This window comes from Chinchilla lanigera, unplaced genomic scaffold (genome assembly GCF_000276665.1).
Source record: "Chinchilla lanigera isolate Chin_1 unplaced genomic scaffold, ChiLan1.0 scaffold00005, whole genome shotgun sequence".
In the NCBI taxonomy this organism is placed as follows: domain Eukaryota; kingdom Metazoa; phylum Chordata; class Mammalia; order Rodentia; family Chinchillidae; genus Chinchilla; species Chinchilla lanigera.
Window position 1 is genome coordinate 675,698 of NW_004955406.1, and position 18,045 is coordinate 693,742.

The 18,045-nt window shown below is 37.1% G+C and overlaps 1 protein-coding gene across 3 annotated transcripts in view; it reads right to left on the bottom strand.

Moving 5' to 3' along the window:
• Spata17 (spermatogenesis associated 17) overlaps positions 1-18,045 on the bottom strand; it is a 200,932-nt gene that overhangs the window by 76,260 nt on the left and 106,627 nt on the right. For all 3 annotated transcript variants that reach the window (XM_005374709.2, XM_005374707.2, XM_013519819.1), the window contains exons 7-8: positions 13,265-13,468; positions 5,416-5,564 (exon numbers count right to left, since the gene is read on the bottom strand). In XM_005374709.2, coding sequence (XP_005374766.1) covers positions 5,416-5,564; positions 13,265-13,468 — 353 coding nt within the window. The remainder of the gene's footprint in view (positions 1-5,415; positions 5,565-13,264; positions 13,469-18,045) is intronic.

Consider the following 18,045-nt stretch of genomic DNA (forward strand, 5'->3'; position numbering starts at 1 on the left):
AGGCGACCCCCACATTTCCAGTGGGGCGGTGGCACCCCAGTTCACACTCAAGTCAGGAAGAAGCACGCAGAGGGTCGGAATCCAGATTCAGGAGTCCACATGGAAATGCCGAAGATGCCAGTCAAAAATATTATTCTGCAGTGGAGGGGTAAAACCTTAGAGGCTGAGAATGGAATCACCAACCTTTAACCAGAAGCGCTAGTTAAAGTCTCATTAGCCACTCAAGGTCATCTACAGAAAGAAGAAAGCGAGCAAAAAGTAGAAGGCTGAGCTGTGCCGTCAGCTCCATTCTGTCTCTTCTGTAGTATTTCTGTAGTATTTTCCCAGTGGGTTTCAGTGTATACAGCATATTTCTTTCTCATAATCAAGAAATTTGTATTCCTTTATAATATGCTATTTCTCGGGCTGGGGATTTACCTCAGCGGCACAGCACCTGCCTGGCAAGCACAAGGTCGTGAGTTCGATTCCCGGTACCAGAAAAAAAAAACCATGCTATTTCTCAGAAGTCTTAATAATTTCCCATTGCCTGTAGGATAGACCTCCAAATTCTTGGTCTTGAAGGTTTTAACAATAAAAATTAGTCTTGTGATTGTTCTGTTAACTTCCTACCAACATTTTTTTATATCATCAACCTACTTTTTTAAAATTTCCTTTCTCAGGGGCTGGGGATTTAGCTCAGCGGCAAAAGCGCCTGCCTGGCAAGCGCAAGGTCGTGAGTTCGGTTCCCGGTACCGGAGAAAAACCAAAAAAAAAAAAAAAAAATTTCCTTTCTCTTCTTTGTCAAAATCTTAGATATCTCTTACAGGATCCAATTCCATTCCTTTTCTTTCAAGAACACTTCCCTCAGAAGACTTAGGGTTAAGTCTGTGGTAGAGCACTTCCCTAGAAGGCACGGGCAGAGGGTTTGATCCCTCACCACAAAAACAAAGAAAAAGAAAAAGGAAGAAAGGAAGGGAGAGAAGGGAAAGGGAGGGGTGAGCTGGGGAAGGGAGGGAAGGAAGAAGGAAGGACATTTTTCTAAATCATCAGAGACTAGGAATTATTCTGCTTTTAAAACAACACATTGTTGAGTCAAACCTGGTGGTGCATGCCTGTAATGCCAACACTCTGGGAGGATGAGACAGAAAGATTGCGAGTTTGACCCAGCCTTGGCAACTTAGTACCTTAGTGAGACTCTGTCTCAAAAAATAAAAAAAAGGCTGGGGATGTAGCTCAATAAGTAGGTCCTAGTTTCAATTCCCAGTCCAAAAAATATTGTCATAACATTCAAACAGTTTATATAAAGCACACAGTAATTCTTACTCAAAATTTCATTAAGATTTCCAGTTGGGTTTCAACCTACAACATCCTATGAGAATAGAGACTTCTTTTCAGTCACTGCTATGTCCCTAGAGTCTAGAACTGTTTCAGACATGCAAAATATTTGTTAATCAGTACTCTTATTTTGCACAATATCTGGATGACACCTTCTTATATAAAGGATCCTTGACAATGATTATTTAATTTCCTAGCTCCTTACAGATAGACACATGAATAAGAAAAATTACTTTTTTAAGAAGGTGTGAGAAAATGGGATGAGTTTCTATAAGAACAAGAACAAAAGCAAAGCTTTAAAGTTACTTCAGGCAAACTTCTGCAATCCATACTCTGTATAAATCATTATTATTCTGTTTTTATACTTGTTCTGAAGAACACAAATAAACGATCAATCTCACCTATCAGCCTGTGATTAAGAAGTGCTTTGTTCCTGCTAACAGTTACCTAGGAATGCACTGCATATTATGGGGTGAGCTGTGTTCCCCCCAAATTGATGTGCTGAAGTCCTGATCCCTAGCACTTGGAAGGCGACCTTACCTAGAAGTAGGGTCACTGCAAATATACTTAGTAAACACGAGGTCACACTGGAGCAAGGCGGGCTCAGATCCAGCATGACTGGTGTCCTCACAGAGAGGGAAGCATAGGCACAGATGTGCACATAGGGAGGGCCCGTGTGAAGGCAAAAGCAGAGACCAGCAGGCTGCCTGTGTGAGCCAAGGAAAGCCAAAGACCCCGGCACACAAGCAGAAGCTGGGAAAAGGCACAAATTCTTCCTCACAGTCTCGAGAAGAAAGCAAGCCTGCCAATGACAGTGTCTGATATTTCAGATTCTTAGGTCCCGGCACATTGCTATAGCAGCCTTAGATGACTATTATGCTCAGAAAGGCTGCCCCGTAGCCTAATGCGAAGCTCTTTGTGAAGCCAGTACATGGTGGCTTATGGAGAACTCTGCTTGCGGTCCTCCTTACCTTTGGTTCTTGAGCTTAACACAAGATATCTAGACTAGCTTTTGAATCTGTGATTTCCTCACCCTTCTTTGATGTCTTTCATGCAGAATTATGACGCTTGCAGCAAATAAAAAGTAGATAATAATTTATCATTAAGAATTTACTATGGTGTTGGCACTTTATGTTCTTTATTTCATTCAATCCTCATTACAGCTTCTTAGGGAAACATTTCCTTTTTCCTTACAAATGTGGAAGCGGGGGTCAGTGAGGCTAAAGTGCTTCCCTAGGACCACACTGCTGTTGCGTGAGGGAGATGAGATTTGAGCTGACGTCGATCTAGTTCCAAAGCTTCTCTTCCTTCTTCTGATGCACAGAGCCATTTTAATCATGACGTGGAAACTGAATCATTAAATACATCAAACCCTCAGATATAATGTTACTCTTCAAGCCAGAAAATTAGAAATAAAAGGCTGTACTTCCCCAGGTTTGTACAGAGGACTCATGAGGAAGTTCATGGGGTGGTAACAAACATACTGCCTTTACTTCCCTGCAGGTAAAATTGGTAATGTGGCTGTGGACCTCTGAGTTAAGAAGCCATGCATCTCTGTGATAGGTCATACTGTTTTCCTAATTTCTATCATGGAATTATTATCAGCAAAAATATAATATCTAAATTTTAATATCTCTTTTGCCCATAAAGTATAATTACGCATTAATCAATATATGAAAACCAAAGTAGATTCACAAGTGCTACAAAATCAGTGTTTCAATTTTCCTAATAGTTAATTGTTTAAGGTTAATTGTTAAGACCAAATGCTCAGCCTTGTTGCTAAAAATACATGAGCTTTGAACCTGCGAGCAATTCCTGTACATTTCTGATTTTGTTTCTGACTGGGTGGATAAACCTAGATATGTTTACATCTCTGAAAGCAGGATCCCTAGCAACCCTAGACAGACTGAAGATATTCACCATTATTCTATGGAAAATATAAACTAAACTCCTTCTCCAGAGATCATGTTGGTCTCTGATCTTTGTAGGCTTATCAGGGGAAACATTAAGAAAGTTTATCACAGTACCTTTGATATATAGTGATTTCTGTAAAAATATGAATGAAAACATCACTAATTACCCCAATTATTTTAGCAACTAATCTTATTATTTTACAAACCTCTGCATGATTGAATATATAAAAATAATTCTGAGTAATTTAACACATTAGATAGTTATCGCTAAGTTGCATATTTTGCTTCACCAAGTCAGAGCAGCATTAATCTTTTATAATTTCTAAGGTAAAACAAATCTACCTCCCATAACTAATTGGAAAAAAATGTGCCTTATTTTCTCATTCATTGTACACTGGTTAACTCAATTAACTGCTGATTCTGAATACCCTAAAGCTAATTGTTTTCATTTGAAGCAACTGCTGTAAAATATTTTATAAAAATTACTTGAGATGCTTGCAATTCTATCTTTCATGTCAGTTCATGTGAAATTTTTCAATGGTCTTCTCAGAAACATATGAATATATGAATCTCTCTCTGTCTCTGTCTGTCTGTCTGTCTCTCTCTCTCTCTCTATATATATACATATATATATCTGACTGAGAAAGTGACCCAGAACCCACTGTGAAGGCTAAGAGGTAATTTTAATTTCTTTATGTACCTAAACAGACTTTTAAATGCATTTCATTATTAGTCTTATATAAATTATTATTACGTACCATATATTATATGATAATCAGGACCTGGTTTATATTGTGCAAATAACCATAGCTAGTAATGGCAACATTTTACATTGTATTATAGTAGTATGCAAGAATTTATAGTAATGGTTCATATTATATAAAAAATATTACATTGCAATTATAATAATTTGTATTACAATAACATAATAATGTCATCATCATTTTGTATATAAATAATAATAATGACTTACTGTAAGATACATTGTAATTATAATTGCATGATAGGTTACAGAGTGATAATAACAAGACATTCTAGATTTTAAATGACCTATTTATAAATGACATGATGACTGTATTGATGACAAAGTACCTTAAGAGAGGGGAAGCACCTGGGGGAAAGATGTGGATATTGAGACCCAAATCCCTAATGGTAACTTAAAATTGTACATGATGTTGGATAATTCCCTATTTCTTCTGTCACATTCCTTGGTCATAAACCAAACTCCTTTGTGTAACATAATTTATTTAAAAATATAAGGTGATATAATTGTATCCAAATGTAATTTAGTTCAAAGAATATTTTTGTTTTGCTGGACGTTGTTCTTGGAGCATCCTAAACACGTACATCTGCATTGGGTAATTAAAGACGTCCCCTTCACACATGCATAGCTGTCCTTCAATCGCCAGTCACTCTTTTTACCTTTGAGAAGTCTTCATGTACACATTTGGAGTAGCACATACATTTTTTTCTTTTGAGTAGTATACAAAGGGTGATCAAAAAATATGATGTGTCTTTAAATAAATTTTGTAACAGTAGAAGACACAGTGCGATTAATCCCCCTTAAAACACTTCCATCTTCGTTGCAACTTTCTGAAGCAGATCTGGAAGTCCTCTTTCACGAGTGTGCGATAAAAAATGTGATGAAGGCTGTTGCTCCTTTCCAAGGGAAAGTTGGGCTTCTAAAGACATGACGCTGTGTTTTCATCCACTTAGGTCACCGGGTCTGGCCCTGTGTGACCTTGGCTCTTCCCTGATGTCAAAATGACCATGAAAGGGAAATGCTTTGCACCGATGTAGGTCACTGAGGTACCCACCCCGGCACCAGCAGACACTCACGGAAGACGACTTCCAGCACTGCTTTAGGAAGCAGCAGGAACAACCGTAGAAGCATTTTCAAAGCAAGGGGGAGGGCTCTGAGGGGTTCATGACAATGGCTGCTTTACTGTAATAAATTTTTAAAAATTTAAATCTTGACCATATTTTGTATCACACTGTGCATGTGTGTGCATACATTGCTGCCAATACTGGCTTCATCTACAATATTTACATGTGGTGAAGGCGTTGCTCCTGAGAGGTCAAGAGTGGCTTCACCATCTGTCACAAAGAAAGGCTCCTCTATCATATTAGGAAATAAAAAATGTTAGACAATTTAAAGGCAAAGCTATGTTTGTAAGCGAAGACTCACATTTTGTCGGTGATGTTTCGCACCCATTCCTGTCTCCGGAACTCCTCCCTGGCCCGCTTTATCTCATCCACTGGCTGTGCCACTCGCAGCGTGGGCTCCAAAGGCTTGTAGCGCTGCTCTAACACTTCACTGATATTTCGGAAGGGCCCCTGAGAAGACCAAGGAGACACAGACTTCACTATGGAAGACTTTTTTTGACTTAGTCTTGACAACAAGGCTAGTGAGTGTCTACAAAGTATAGCATGTTTACTAGTTGTTTTTAGGTGTAATTGGTTCTTCTTTGAGTTAGGAAATACAAAAACAAGACTAACATTTATAGTCAAGAAATGTGACTTCAAGTAAAATTGAGTACGTTAAAAATTTTCAGACTAAGCAGAAATTTCCTGAGTTATATGAAAAGATTTTCATGCTTTAACTCGCAAACCTATACATGGTTTTGTTTACCAACTTTCCAAAGAACTTTTCTTCTAATACAACTTAAATACAGTTCTCTTCCTTTTAAGGAAAATATTGGAAAATGACTTTGAGCACAGCTTTTCAAGCGCCTACCTATAAACAGAAAGAGGGGAGCAGGTGGGTTTTTTCATTGAATTAAAGCTTTTAAATCAATGACAATTTTTAGATTACATGTGTGGCCACCGACATAGAGAAAGCCCAAAATTTTAACATATTGTAGTGTCTTCAGTTATGCTAACTTCTGTCTTTCCATTACTCTGGAACCAAAAGCAGCCTTTTTATGACATAAATACATGACAGTATGAAGGGACTTAATATCTCTTGCTTTTAAGGTAGTAGTTACTTATCCTAGTTAGTAGAATCCGCTAGTTGTCTAATTACTATCACATCACACACACGAGGAATCACAGGCAGCTCATGATTCTGCGGGGCTGTGAACCCCGTATCACTTTCTTTCTTTGCCTCTGTTGGGCCAGAGAGAAGTGATACAAAATGAAGATTTCCTCTGACTTCTTCTTCTTCAAAGTCTGTTCTTTCGATAGGTTATCACTAACAAGGCACAGCTGGAGACACAGCGAGCTCTGAGTAAAGATGGTGGGGCTAATAAAAAGAAATGATTCACGCCTCATTTATGTTCACTTATGTTTTACATTAATAGAAACCAATAATAGGAACCAGTTACCATAAAAGTCATGGACCGTAAATAACACAAATGGCAAATAAGTATCATCTAGTACTTTTCACAGCTGGACATGAGAATTGTGATATTTGAAAGTAGTTAATGGATTTTTATTGGAACTTTACTTTTTAAAGATACAGACACATGATTCCAGATCTGCTATTAAGAAACTAATTTTTTTTTAGTAGATTCATTTTCTCAGATTCTATGGTTTAAAAGAATTAATATGTAGTTGTGCAGCTAGGCCTATTTTCATATGTAGAGTGGCATAACATCTATACTGCAGAACTGCTCTCCTGTAGGAGACAGTAACACTCGTAGCATTTACTCAGGAACAGTAAACACATAAACATGGTGCTGAGGGTGCCACTCTTCCTATTATTATTCTTATTATTAGTTCAAGCAGAGTGTAAAAAGGATTTGAACAGTAGTAGCATCAAAAAGCAAGAGAGCCAGAGGTGATGGCGCACACCTGTAACCCCAGCAACTGGGAGGATGAGGCAGGAAGCGCTCCCCAATCAAGACCACGTGGGCTGCGTAATAAGTTCAAGGTCAGCCTGAAATAATAGTGAGATCCTGTCTCAAAAAGAAAACAAAAAAGAAATAAAAGAGCTGTCCAAGCTATGACTTTGAAGAAGCCAGCATCCACAGGGAGTGATGGTATTCTCAGAGGCCACGCTTTGTCCTCTAACGTACTGACATAGGAACATGGACACACCTCACTTGAGACATACCTTACTCTCTGGTCTAGGACTCACTAATCTCAATAAAAACAGGAAGTGAAAGAAAAGGAGCCTTGCTGAAGCAGCAACTTAGAATGAAAATAGCTGTGATCTACTGGGTTCACCGTCCAGGTCCCTGCTGTCATGCCCATGCCCCTGTGTCTGTCAGGACAGTCAGCATCCCATCCATGAGCAAATTAGTCCCTCACCTTGAATGAGGACGTTTCTCTTTTGGCAAAGCTGTGCTAGTTTGTATTTCCTTTGATATCCTGGGATCACACGATCATAGGGTGATCCCTCTGGCATGCAATCCCAGATTTTAGAAACAAACTTTAGATCTGCAAACTTTAGATCTATTCATTGTGCTCATTTCCAACGATTAATCTCTAGGATCCGTAGGCCACCCAGTACTCGTGACTCTACCTGTCTTTTTGGACTCTTAGCTTAGTACAAGTGTCCAATACATTGAAGAAATCGCCCGGCCAGTACGGTACTCTGTTTATTTTCACTTGGGCACAATTTTAAATGTCTTCAGTGATGTACTGAGCTTTTTCTTAATTAGGTAACACATAGGAATGTGGAGCAGTCAAACAAAACAACATAAAACACCCCCATTCTGTGAAAGCAAAAAGAAAGAAAGGAACCAGGAAGGAAGGAAAGCACAGACAAAAGGTATAAGGAAGCAAAGGACAAAAAGAAAAAAGAAGAAAGGGAAAAACCAGAAATGACAGGATGCTAGGATAGGGTCAGAGCATGAGAAGGAGGAAGACGATATGGGAAGGAAGGAGACAGGGAAAGAAGAAAAGAGAGGAAAAAATGGGAAAGAGAATAAGGGAAGAGGAAATAGAGAAGGAAGGAATATACTAGCAGAGATCATTTTATGGCATGCCAAATAAATATGATTTATCAGTGTATGTGTACATGCACATATACATGTAGGAGACAGTAACACTCGTAGTATTTACTCAGGAACAGTAAACACATAAACATGGTGCTGAGGGTGCCACTGTTCCTATTATTATTCTTATTATTAGTTCAAGCAGAGTGTAAAAAGGATTTGAACAGTAGTAGCATCAAAAAGCAAAAGAGCCAGAGGTGATGGCGCACACCTGTAATCCCAGCAATTGGGAGGATGAGGCAGGAAGTGCTCCCCAATCAAGACCATGTGGGCTGCATAATAAGTTATGCATTATTCCCTACATAAACATATTTTTTTCTCTCCACATATTTCCTTTTCTATACATATCTATATATAGGTACTATATAATTGTATATTTTTCCTTTTTTATATATGTACTATATATGCATATATATCTTTCATATGGATATTGACTATATATACATTTATATATCTGTACTTTGTTTTCTCATATATTCCATATATGCATACATATTTTCCACATGGATACATGACCATATACACCCTTTATACATAAATATTCATATAAATATACAATACCTAAATATATCTTTTATCTACCCATCTTCTAACCATGCATTCCTAAGATGCAAAGTGCACAGTGTACACAAACACATGTCCATGGGAGGGGGAAAGCTGTGCAAGAAATAACAATGCTGTACTGAGAAAAGTGTGGCAATAGAGATGAAAAGTCAATAAAACACATACAGAGGAGAACACTTCAAAAAAGTACAAGAAAAGCAAAGCAGTAAGCAAATGTGAAAACACTGTAAGACACCTGTAAAATAATACTAAACAGTTAAAGCTGTGCATATTGTACACTGCAGTAGTTTGCAGCACATGATTATCAGGGTATTCCCAACTTACTTTATTCATACCATGTAATTTCCCCATTTCCTAAAAAGCTGCATAAAATCTATGAATTCCATGCAGTATCAGTAGCTATCTCAATAAATACAACATGCAATGTGAATTATTAAATATTCAAAATGTGGTGTTCTGCCTAATACCTCAACAACCACTGGGTGCTTAATATCTGTATATTTAAAAATTGAACACTTAATATACAAGCAACAGAAGTACTAAATCATTTTCTTTATAGAATAATAAATTTAATTACTTATTTTGATCATTTACATAAAAACCATTCCTTACTCTAATAGAGATAAATAGCAATGTGGATAACTCAAAATGGTAACGATTCAGCTACTCATAAAATGTATTTTAAATTTGCATTTAAACTATGTTCAATGCCTAATTAGGATATTGGTATAACTTATTTAAGAGGGATACAACTGTCCTCTGAATACATGTTTCCAAACGAACTGGAAATTCTTCCACACGCTTTCATCCTGTGGCCCACCTCCTCTCTGCCTTGCTATGGTTTAGATGTGGTTTGTACCAAGGATTGACGCACTGGAAGCTTGGTCCCCAAAATAATGGCATTAAGTAGAGTAGGGTCCCAAAAGACTTCTAGATTTAATAACCAAATTCAGTAGCGTAGCTGGATACAAAGTCAACCCAAAATAAATAGCATTCTTGTACACAAACAACAAACTCACTAAGACAGAAATTAGGGAAACCACACCCTTCACAATAGCATCCAAAAAACTGAAATACTTAGGAATCAATCTAACAAAGGAAGTAAAGGATCTATATATTGAAAATTACAGTACTCTGAAAAAGGAGATTGAAGAGGGTATTAGAAAATGGAAAGTTATCCCTTGTTCATGAGTAGGAAAAACCAACATAGTGAAAATGGCCATACTCCCAAAATTGTTACACAGATTTCATGCAATCCAAATCAAAATACTATTAGCACACCTAACAGAAATAGAGAAAACAATCCTAAAATTCATTTGGAATCAGAAGAGACCTAGAATAGCAAAGGCAATCCTGGGCAACAAAGGCAAGGCAGGAGGAATCACAATTCCTGACTTGAAAATGTACTACGAAGCTACTGTGACAAAATCAGCATGATGCTGACAAAACAACAAACCTGAGGGCAAGTGGAACACAATAGAAGGTGCAGACACAACTACAGACACCCTCAACCACCTTATCTTGAACAAAACGGGCCAAACATGTTCACTGGAAGAAAGATTGCCTTTGTAATAAATGGTGCTGGAAAAACTGGCTCTCCACATGCCGAAGATTAAAAGTAGACCCATGTCTATCACCATGCACTAAAGTCAAAATGGATCGAAGATCTAAATATTAAAACAGAAACACTAAATCTATTGGAAAAGAAAGTGAGTAGAAATCTTGCAGACATAAGCACAGCACAATTTGTAATAGCTACACCTTGGAAACAACTCAAATGCCCATCAACTGAGGAAGGAATTAAAATGATGAGGTATTTTTATACAACAGAGCATTCCTTGGCCATAAAGAAGGAGAAATTCAAGGCTTTTATGGGTAAATGGATGTAACTTGAGACCATATTCCTAAGTGAAATAAATCAGACTCACATGTGTAAACACTGTATTGTCTCCCTTGTGTGAGAATTTGAAAGAGTAAATAAGGTCTAAAAGGTACCACAGATACTGTGAAATGGGAAGAAATTGTTCAATAGGAAAAAGAAACTAGGATAGGTGAAAGGGGAAGGGACAGTAGGGAAAAGGGAAAAACTCCAAGTCAGTTATATTATTAGTGTTTCTTAATTCATTAAAAAGGAAGGTGTGTGATAATATCGATGGGAGAAATTTTTATGCCGATATCTTGTACCCTGAGCAACTACTTTAAAGATGACAAATATAACAACCACTGGTGAATTCCTACCATCTTATTTAGTATAGCTCAGTATCATGTCTAATTTTTTTTGTATTATTTATATTCTCTTTATTTATTTCATCAATTTTGGCATTCTTATATTTGGTAATCTGAGCAACTTTGTTGAAGATAACAATATGTAATATAAAAACTGTTGTTAATTCCTGTTATCTTGTTTTCAAATTTGGTATCATTTTCATTGTTTTTGTGTTGTTTTGCCTTTGTTGTTATTTTGCCAGCTTTTCTCTTTAAAATAAAAAAATGTAATGCATGAACTACTGTTATTCTCCTATTATTTTGTTATGAAATTTTGTTTTATCTTTTTTCCATAAAAAAGAAGGATGGGTCATTGTGACTTGGGTGTGTGGCAGGTGTTGGATCACTAACAGCACCATCCTCACGAGGGATCAATGCTGCTATGATGTGACGGCATCTCGTGAGTTCGATCCCTTCCCACACAGCCCCTCCCTCCCCATTGTCTGTCCTGTGGCCATGTAGCCATGGATTCCTTCACCTGAACCCAAACAGACTGAGCTGCTTGATGTTGGACTACCAGCCTCCAGAACTGTGAATTCAATAAACCTCTCTTCTTTTTACGGTACTCAGCCTCGGGTATTTTGTTATTTATATATGCCTGTCAGTGTATTTCAGAAAGAGAAGGATGCATCAGCTTCTATGTATTATTTAGATACACTGATTAGTTTAAAGGTAATCTAAAATACTGGTGTAGATGTGATTCTGAAGGCATCAGAGGAAAATCAGAAAATTGTTCAGGGGAAAAACAAGATATCATAAATAATTGTGGGAGAGTGGGCAAATTTCTATTGTCAGACAATGCATGCCGTCTGGCTGTGGGGCCAGCTCAATGTTGGAGTGTGAGTAGCAGTCTCCATGGGGTCCCAGCCACCTCTGCCTTCTAATACCCATGGCTTTGCATAATCTCTTATACTGAATGTGAAACTGGTTTCTTCTATTTCTAACAAAAGAAATAGGGAAAAGGTGATAGGAGATCACTCCTGCCCTTAAATTCTAAAAACCTCGGTAGTTAACTTTGTTTTAGAATGTCTCTAATTCTCAAACCCAAGTTATGCTTAAAATGGTATAAAAAGATGTAGGTCATCAGCAGGACAGGGCTTTGATTAAATAAATATGATAATATACGAACAGTTTTACATCCAAAACAGATTGTAGCAAATAGTTTATAACATTTTTACATCAAAGCTCTAGAATTTAGGCCAAACCCACCTTTTAATTTTATATTGAGCACAACAAATTCAACACAAAAGGAGCATTAGCTTAGTTCCCTACATGCATGTTAAGGATAACATTTATTCTTTAAAATTAGCTTTTTATAAGAAATAATTTTCTCTCATCATGAATTTTAAAAAATAATTGAATTGCAAGATAGTAGCTATAGCATAAAAACATTTACCTGCAAAATAGTAAGAAATACTTGGAAATCACATATCTATAAGGTAGTAATATCCAGAATATATACAGAACTCCTAATACTCAACAACAAAATCAATCCAAACATAGGTGGAGGGCTCTGACAGACATTTTTCCAAAAAAGATCCAGAAATGACCAATAAGAATATAAAAAGATAGTGAACACCAGAGTGGTGAAGGAAATGCAAGTCAAACTGCAAAGGGATCCCACGCCACATCCTTTAGGATAACAATCAAAGACCAGAGAATCATAAATGCAGGCAAAGATATAAAGAAATGGGAGCACTTGCGCACTGTGGACGGGAAAGGAAAATGGTATAGCCACTATAGAAAACAGTAAAAATTAAAAAAACTACCCAGTGATCTGGCACTTCCACTAAGATAGATTCTCAGAAGAAACAGAGTATTGTTGGTGCCTTGTTCACAGCAGCTAAAACATGGCAATAACCCACTGTCTATGGACAAATGAATAAACAAATTGTGATATGCACGCATAGTGGGGCTCGGTCTGATAAAAGAAAGGAATTCTCCTTCCTGTATTTGCCTGATATATGCTACAGCTTGGCTGAAACTTAAGACCATGATGCTAAAAGAGATATGCCATAACAAGTAGGAGAAAGGAAATGGGGGTGGTGTCCTGGAGCATGGAGTTTGGTTTTCCAAGATGAAAAGAATTCAGAGGTCAGATAGTGCTGATGGTTGCAGAATAATATAAAGTACTCAATGCCACTGAAATGCACTCTTAAGAGTGGTGGTGGTAGCAAACTTTATGCACTGCATATCCTACCACAAATAAAGGGGAAAAGGCAAGAACAGCATTAGTGACAAAGTTCTTACAGGTCTAATGAGTACCTGACAGGGCTTCCTATCAATAGGAGGCAGGATATCCGACTGAGGGAATGAACGAGCACTGGTGCAGGCCAGCCAGTTGGCCAGGCCAGCACTGGGCTTTGGCCCAACTCTCCGTCTCCGGGAAACCAAAGGCTTTGCCTTCTGCAGCTGCAGCTCCCAAGGATCCGGTTCTTTTCTGAACGGTGAGTTGTATATACCTGGAATCTACAGCAGAAGAGAGCAGATTTAGTTGCTTTGATTTACCTGTGATTTTCATATAGAAAATAAGAAGGTAAAGTTGTACCCTGTACACTTTCATACATTTAAGGAGTCTTTAAATTACCACGTGGCTTCTTACTCAGAAGTGGACCTCAGATTCATTTCTGAAGACGTCACAAAATGTTCACACCCATTCTACAACAACATTAGCATCTCTCAAGACTGAACAGTAAACACATTAAAAACCACTGAGCTGTAGTTTCTATCCACCATGCAATGCATGCTTATGCAACTGCAAAAAAATAATAGAGCCGTAAGCCACTCACTTCATACTGTACCCATATGTTACTGTATTTAACTGTACCTGTACGTTGCAGTTTCATTACAGGAGGTGAAAACGCATAATGCTCTAGCCACTTTGGGTATAAAGTTTGTACTCAGTACACATTTGGTTATTTGAATTATGAATAATTACATATCCTAATGATAGTTGTTCTAAGTCCTATACTTTGATAGTCAAAGTCCTGTCACATATGCATGGTATATTAGCTATGACTCAAAATTACACCCTGCATCCATGAGCGTGTTAGGTGCTATACTTCTGTAGTGTAATGCTGCCCTTTCGGTTCTATCATCCACAATGTGACACATTGCCTCAAAATAGTTCAGATCTACTTAGTACAACCTCTGTTCTATTACTGAGTTCTATAGACAGGTATGACAAACGCTAAATTCAAGATTAGCAGATGTCTGTTTCCCTAAAACCTGATGTTACTGATAAAAGCATAATTTGGTGATATTTGATTTCCACCGAACCAAAATCAAATATACATATACATATTTATAAATATATTTCTGTATGCATAAGTACATACATGCATGTGCATATTCAAAGGCAAAAGTTACATTTCAAAAGTTAGTGTGAGTTATGTGGTTACTCGGTAGATACTCTGGAGTATATAAACAATATATCTATTAAAGTCTATCTGCTCTTCCTCAAAAGTGCATTTCTTCTAGGCCACTGTCATATGGATAAATACTCTTGACTATATTTACTTCAGTAATTCCAAAATATTAAAATTAATCCGGATAGCAGTCTTTGAAAATCTACCCCAAAAATTTATATTTCCAATCTAATACTTCAGTAACTGTGAATATCAATTCAGGCTAGATTCAATGTCCTCACTTTAATGTTTCCTTAATAATTTGGGACTATCTCCACCACAGCACCTATTACATTGTTTCAGAGTTTGTATGTGTATCCTGCTTCCTATAAGCAAGCAGCTGGAGCACAGGGGTTTGTTCTGTTTCTGATAGACTTTGCAGCCACGCCTAGCAGAGAGCTAGTCACATAGCAGGTACTTAATACAAAGGGCGATCAAAATATACAGTGTGTTTAAATTTAAAAGAAACTATCACAGTAAAAGAAATATTGCCATTAATCCCTCCATTCTGGTAAATCTGGATGTCCCTCCCAAAGCCTCATACACTCATAGGTAGAGCTTTGGGAGTGACTGGATCATGGGTGTGATACTGGATCAGTTCACTGGTTTAGCATAAATCTGGGTATGGATGCTGGATTTGCTCAAGAGGAAAGACCGACCCTGGGTGTGCGTGTGGTGTGACACCAACCAATAGTCTTGCAGCCTAGGTGGAATAAGAAGGGAAAGAAGGAAGGCTCACCTCCCGCCTGGCATGCTGGGAACTATTTCCCCACGGCAACGTCTATCTGCTGTGGCACCCTCAGAGCCAGCCAACTAGGAACTGAAACCTTTACAAACTGTGAGCTGAAATAGACTTCTCCTCTGACTTGTTAGGTGTCTGTTATTTTGTCCTAGCAATAAAAAAGTAACTAAGATACCCCCTCGAAATACTCCTACCTTTGAGCACACTCATTCCATCATTCTTCCCACTCTCTGGAGCAGTTCTGGAAGTCACCTTTGTGCATGTCTTTATGAGGAGTGATAAAAATACTGTGAATGCTGCTTCCAAATGCCATCCAACAGAAAGGCAGGCTCAACAAAACATTACAGTGTGTCTTCATCTGCCTTTTCATGATATCTGTCACTATGTGACTACTGGCTCTCCCCCAAAATCAAAATGACCATGAAAGGTCAATGTTTTGAATCCATTCTGGACATCAAGGCAGCTGTGGAAGTACAACTAAGACATTTATGAAGGAAGATTTACAGTACTTCTTTGAAAAGTAGCATCAATGACAGGTACAAGTGTTGAAAATGGAGGGGAATATTTTGAGAGGGATTAATGGCAATTAGTGTTTTACTATATTTTTAAAAAAGTTTAAACATTGACATTATTACCACATCTGACAGACAAATAAATGCTCCTCTACAACAACAATGTGCAGTTCAGAAGAGCCCATAAAGCTATTTTAGTGTTGCTTTCAAAAGCCATGTAAACGTCTGAGGAAAATATTTGAGATTTATTTCAAAGTCTTATTGACTGATTTCAAGGAATTTACAGATTAGCTACTCTTCCCTTTCTTAGCATATCAGTTTTATCTTTAAGGACATTGTGATGTAGAAGTAAATTATCATAGACCCATCTGATTCACCTCTAACTCATGTTTTCCTATTTCATAATTTGGAGCTAAATTTCATTGTATATAAAAGTCAGTGAAAATCATTTAGTATATTTAAAATTATCTTGGAACTGGTTTTTGAGATTTACTCCCTGCTATGATTAATACAAGGAAAAATATTATCCTGAAAAATATTAAAAGGCAGTTATATAAAGTATTTTTAATATCATATACACATTATCTCACTATCACAATAAATATACATAAAGTGACTACATAGTTTAAATTAATGTTAATGAAAGAAAATACATACACATATATTTACAATAGGTTTCAGTGGATAGTGATTTTTAAGATGATTTTTAGACTGATTTTCTAAGATGACAACGTACGATTTTAATAAGAAAAAACAATAAATGTTAGATTAAAAGATTTTTCTGGCTAAAATGTAACTAAACCATCTGGTTAGTGATGATCTAATTAAGTGAAGTCTGTTAGTTTATTAATAAAATTTTCATAACCTTACAAATTAAAAATGGTAAAATACATACAATTCAACTAGATTATAATTTATCATTTAAAAATATCTGTCTGCCTGAACAATTACTACCAACTGTTAACTTTACCCCATTAGGAATCTTGATTCCTTCCACATCTGCGTTCACATGTATACATGGGCTAGATGGGAAATGCAAATTGATCGGTAGACATGATAGCTCTCTTAAATTATATTTTGCAACCTATACGGAGACCTCCTCATGTGTATTCTCATTGCAATTTAAATCAAATATAGATAGAAAATATATTTTAATTGAATTTCAAATGTATCCCTTAAAATCTTCAAGGGTGTCAGTATTTTAGACATTAATGGAACACATTTGCTGATGTACATCAATAAAAACAATCCAGCATTCCCTCAATACACATAGCAGGCAAATACACTATTTATTCATATTTTTAGTCATTTAATTCTTATTTCTTTAAGCAAAGAAAACAACCTACACGTACTCTTGTCTCAATTGATGTATTTCCTAATTTCTAAACCACTCACAAATAATGGTTTGTGGTTGATTTTTCCACATATCGTCATGAGTCACACAAGGCAGAGAGAACCCCAGGGACCATGACATATTTTCCAGTTTTCACATTTTTCACGACTCAGAGGGGCAGTAGCCGAGCTAGCTTTGGGGACTTCATTTCCAGCAATAATTTTCTGGAGTGACCAACACTATGGGGAAATCCGTGCTAACTGTTTGAAAAAAAGAAACGAAGAAAAAGCCTACAACTGAGTTATTTGCAGGACTGTCATGCTAACATTCAACTCAACAGGACCCAGGAACTCTCAGGAGAGGGCTCTGCTAATAGCTTCTCGCTGACCTCCATGCGTTGGGCCGGGCTGCCGACTGCCGGCCCAGCGGTGAGAACGGTAAATGAGGTGTGAAAGCACTGATTTTTTTTAAAGCCTATGATTCTGACTCTTCAAAAGGAAAAAAAAGGCAATGAGTTATATAATAGATATATATTTTTCTTGAATTCTTCCCTTCAGCCCCTCCATCATGGGAACTTAAGCATGACCTAGAATATTAATTATGTCAGGCTGAGCGATGAGCAAATGTACCATTTGTTACCCAGTCACCCTTAGCATTACATTAATATTTTGAACCATTCCATATTTTTAACAATCTATCAGTTGGCTTTTTTCTTCTCAGCTGATTCTAACACACAAGTATGATATGGAAAAGTATTTGAACGTGCAACTAACTTGAAAACAAATGGACATGCTGATTATATTTACAGCATCTACTGTTTTATTTCACAAAGAGTATTTTCACGGCCATTTTCCACTCGTACACTGACCTTTATTTTGTAATTGCCTGGGGGAAGCTGTAGTGTAATGCTTTTCTCCTCTCTTTGTTATTGGTTCTAGTTTAAAAACATATTCCCATAAAATAGGAAGAATGTGAAACAGGATTAAGTGTAACTATAATCTCCAAACCATAATTACTAATGTTTCAATTTCATATTGTATCACATGAGAAAT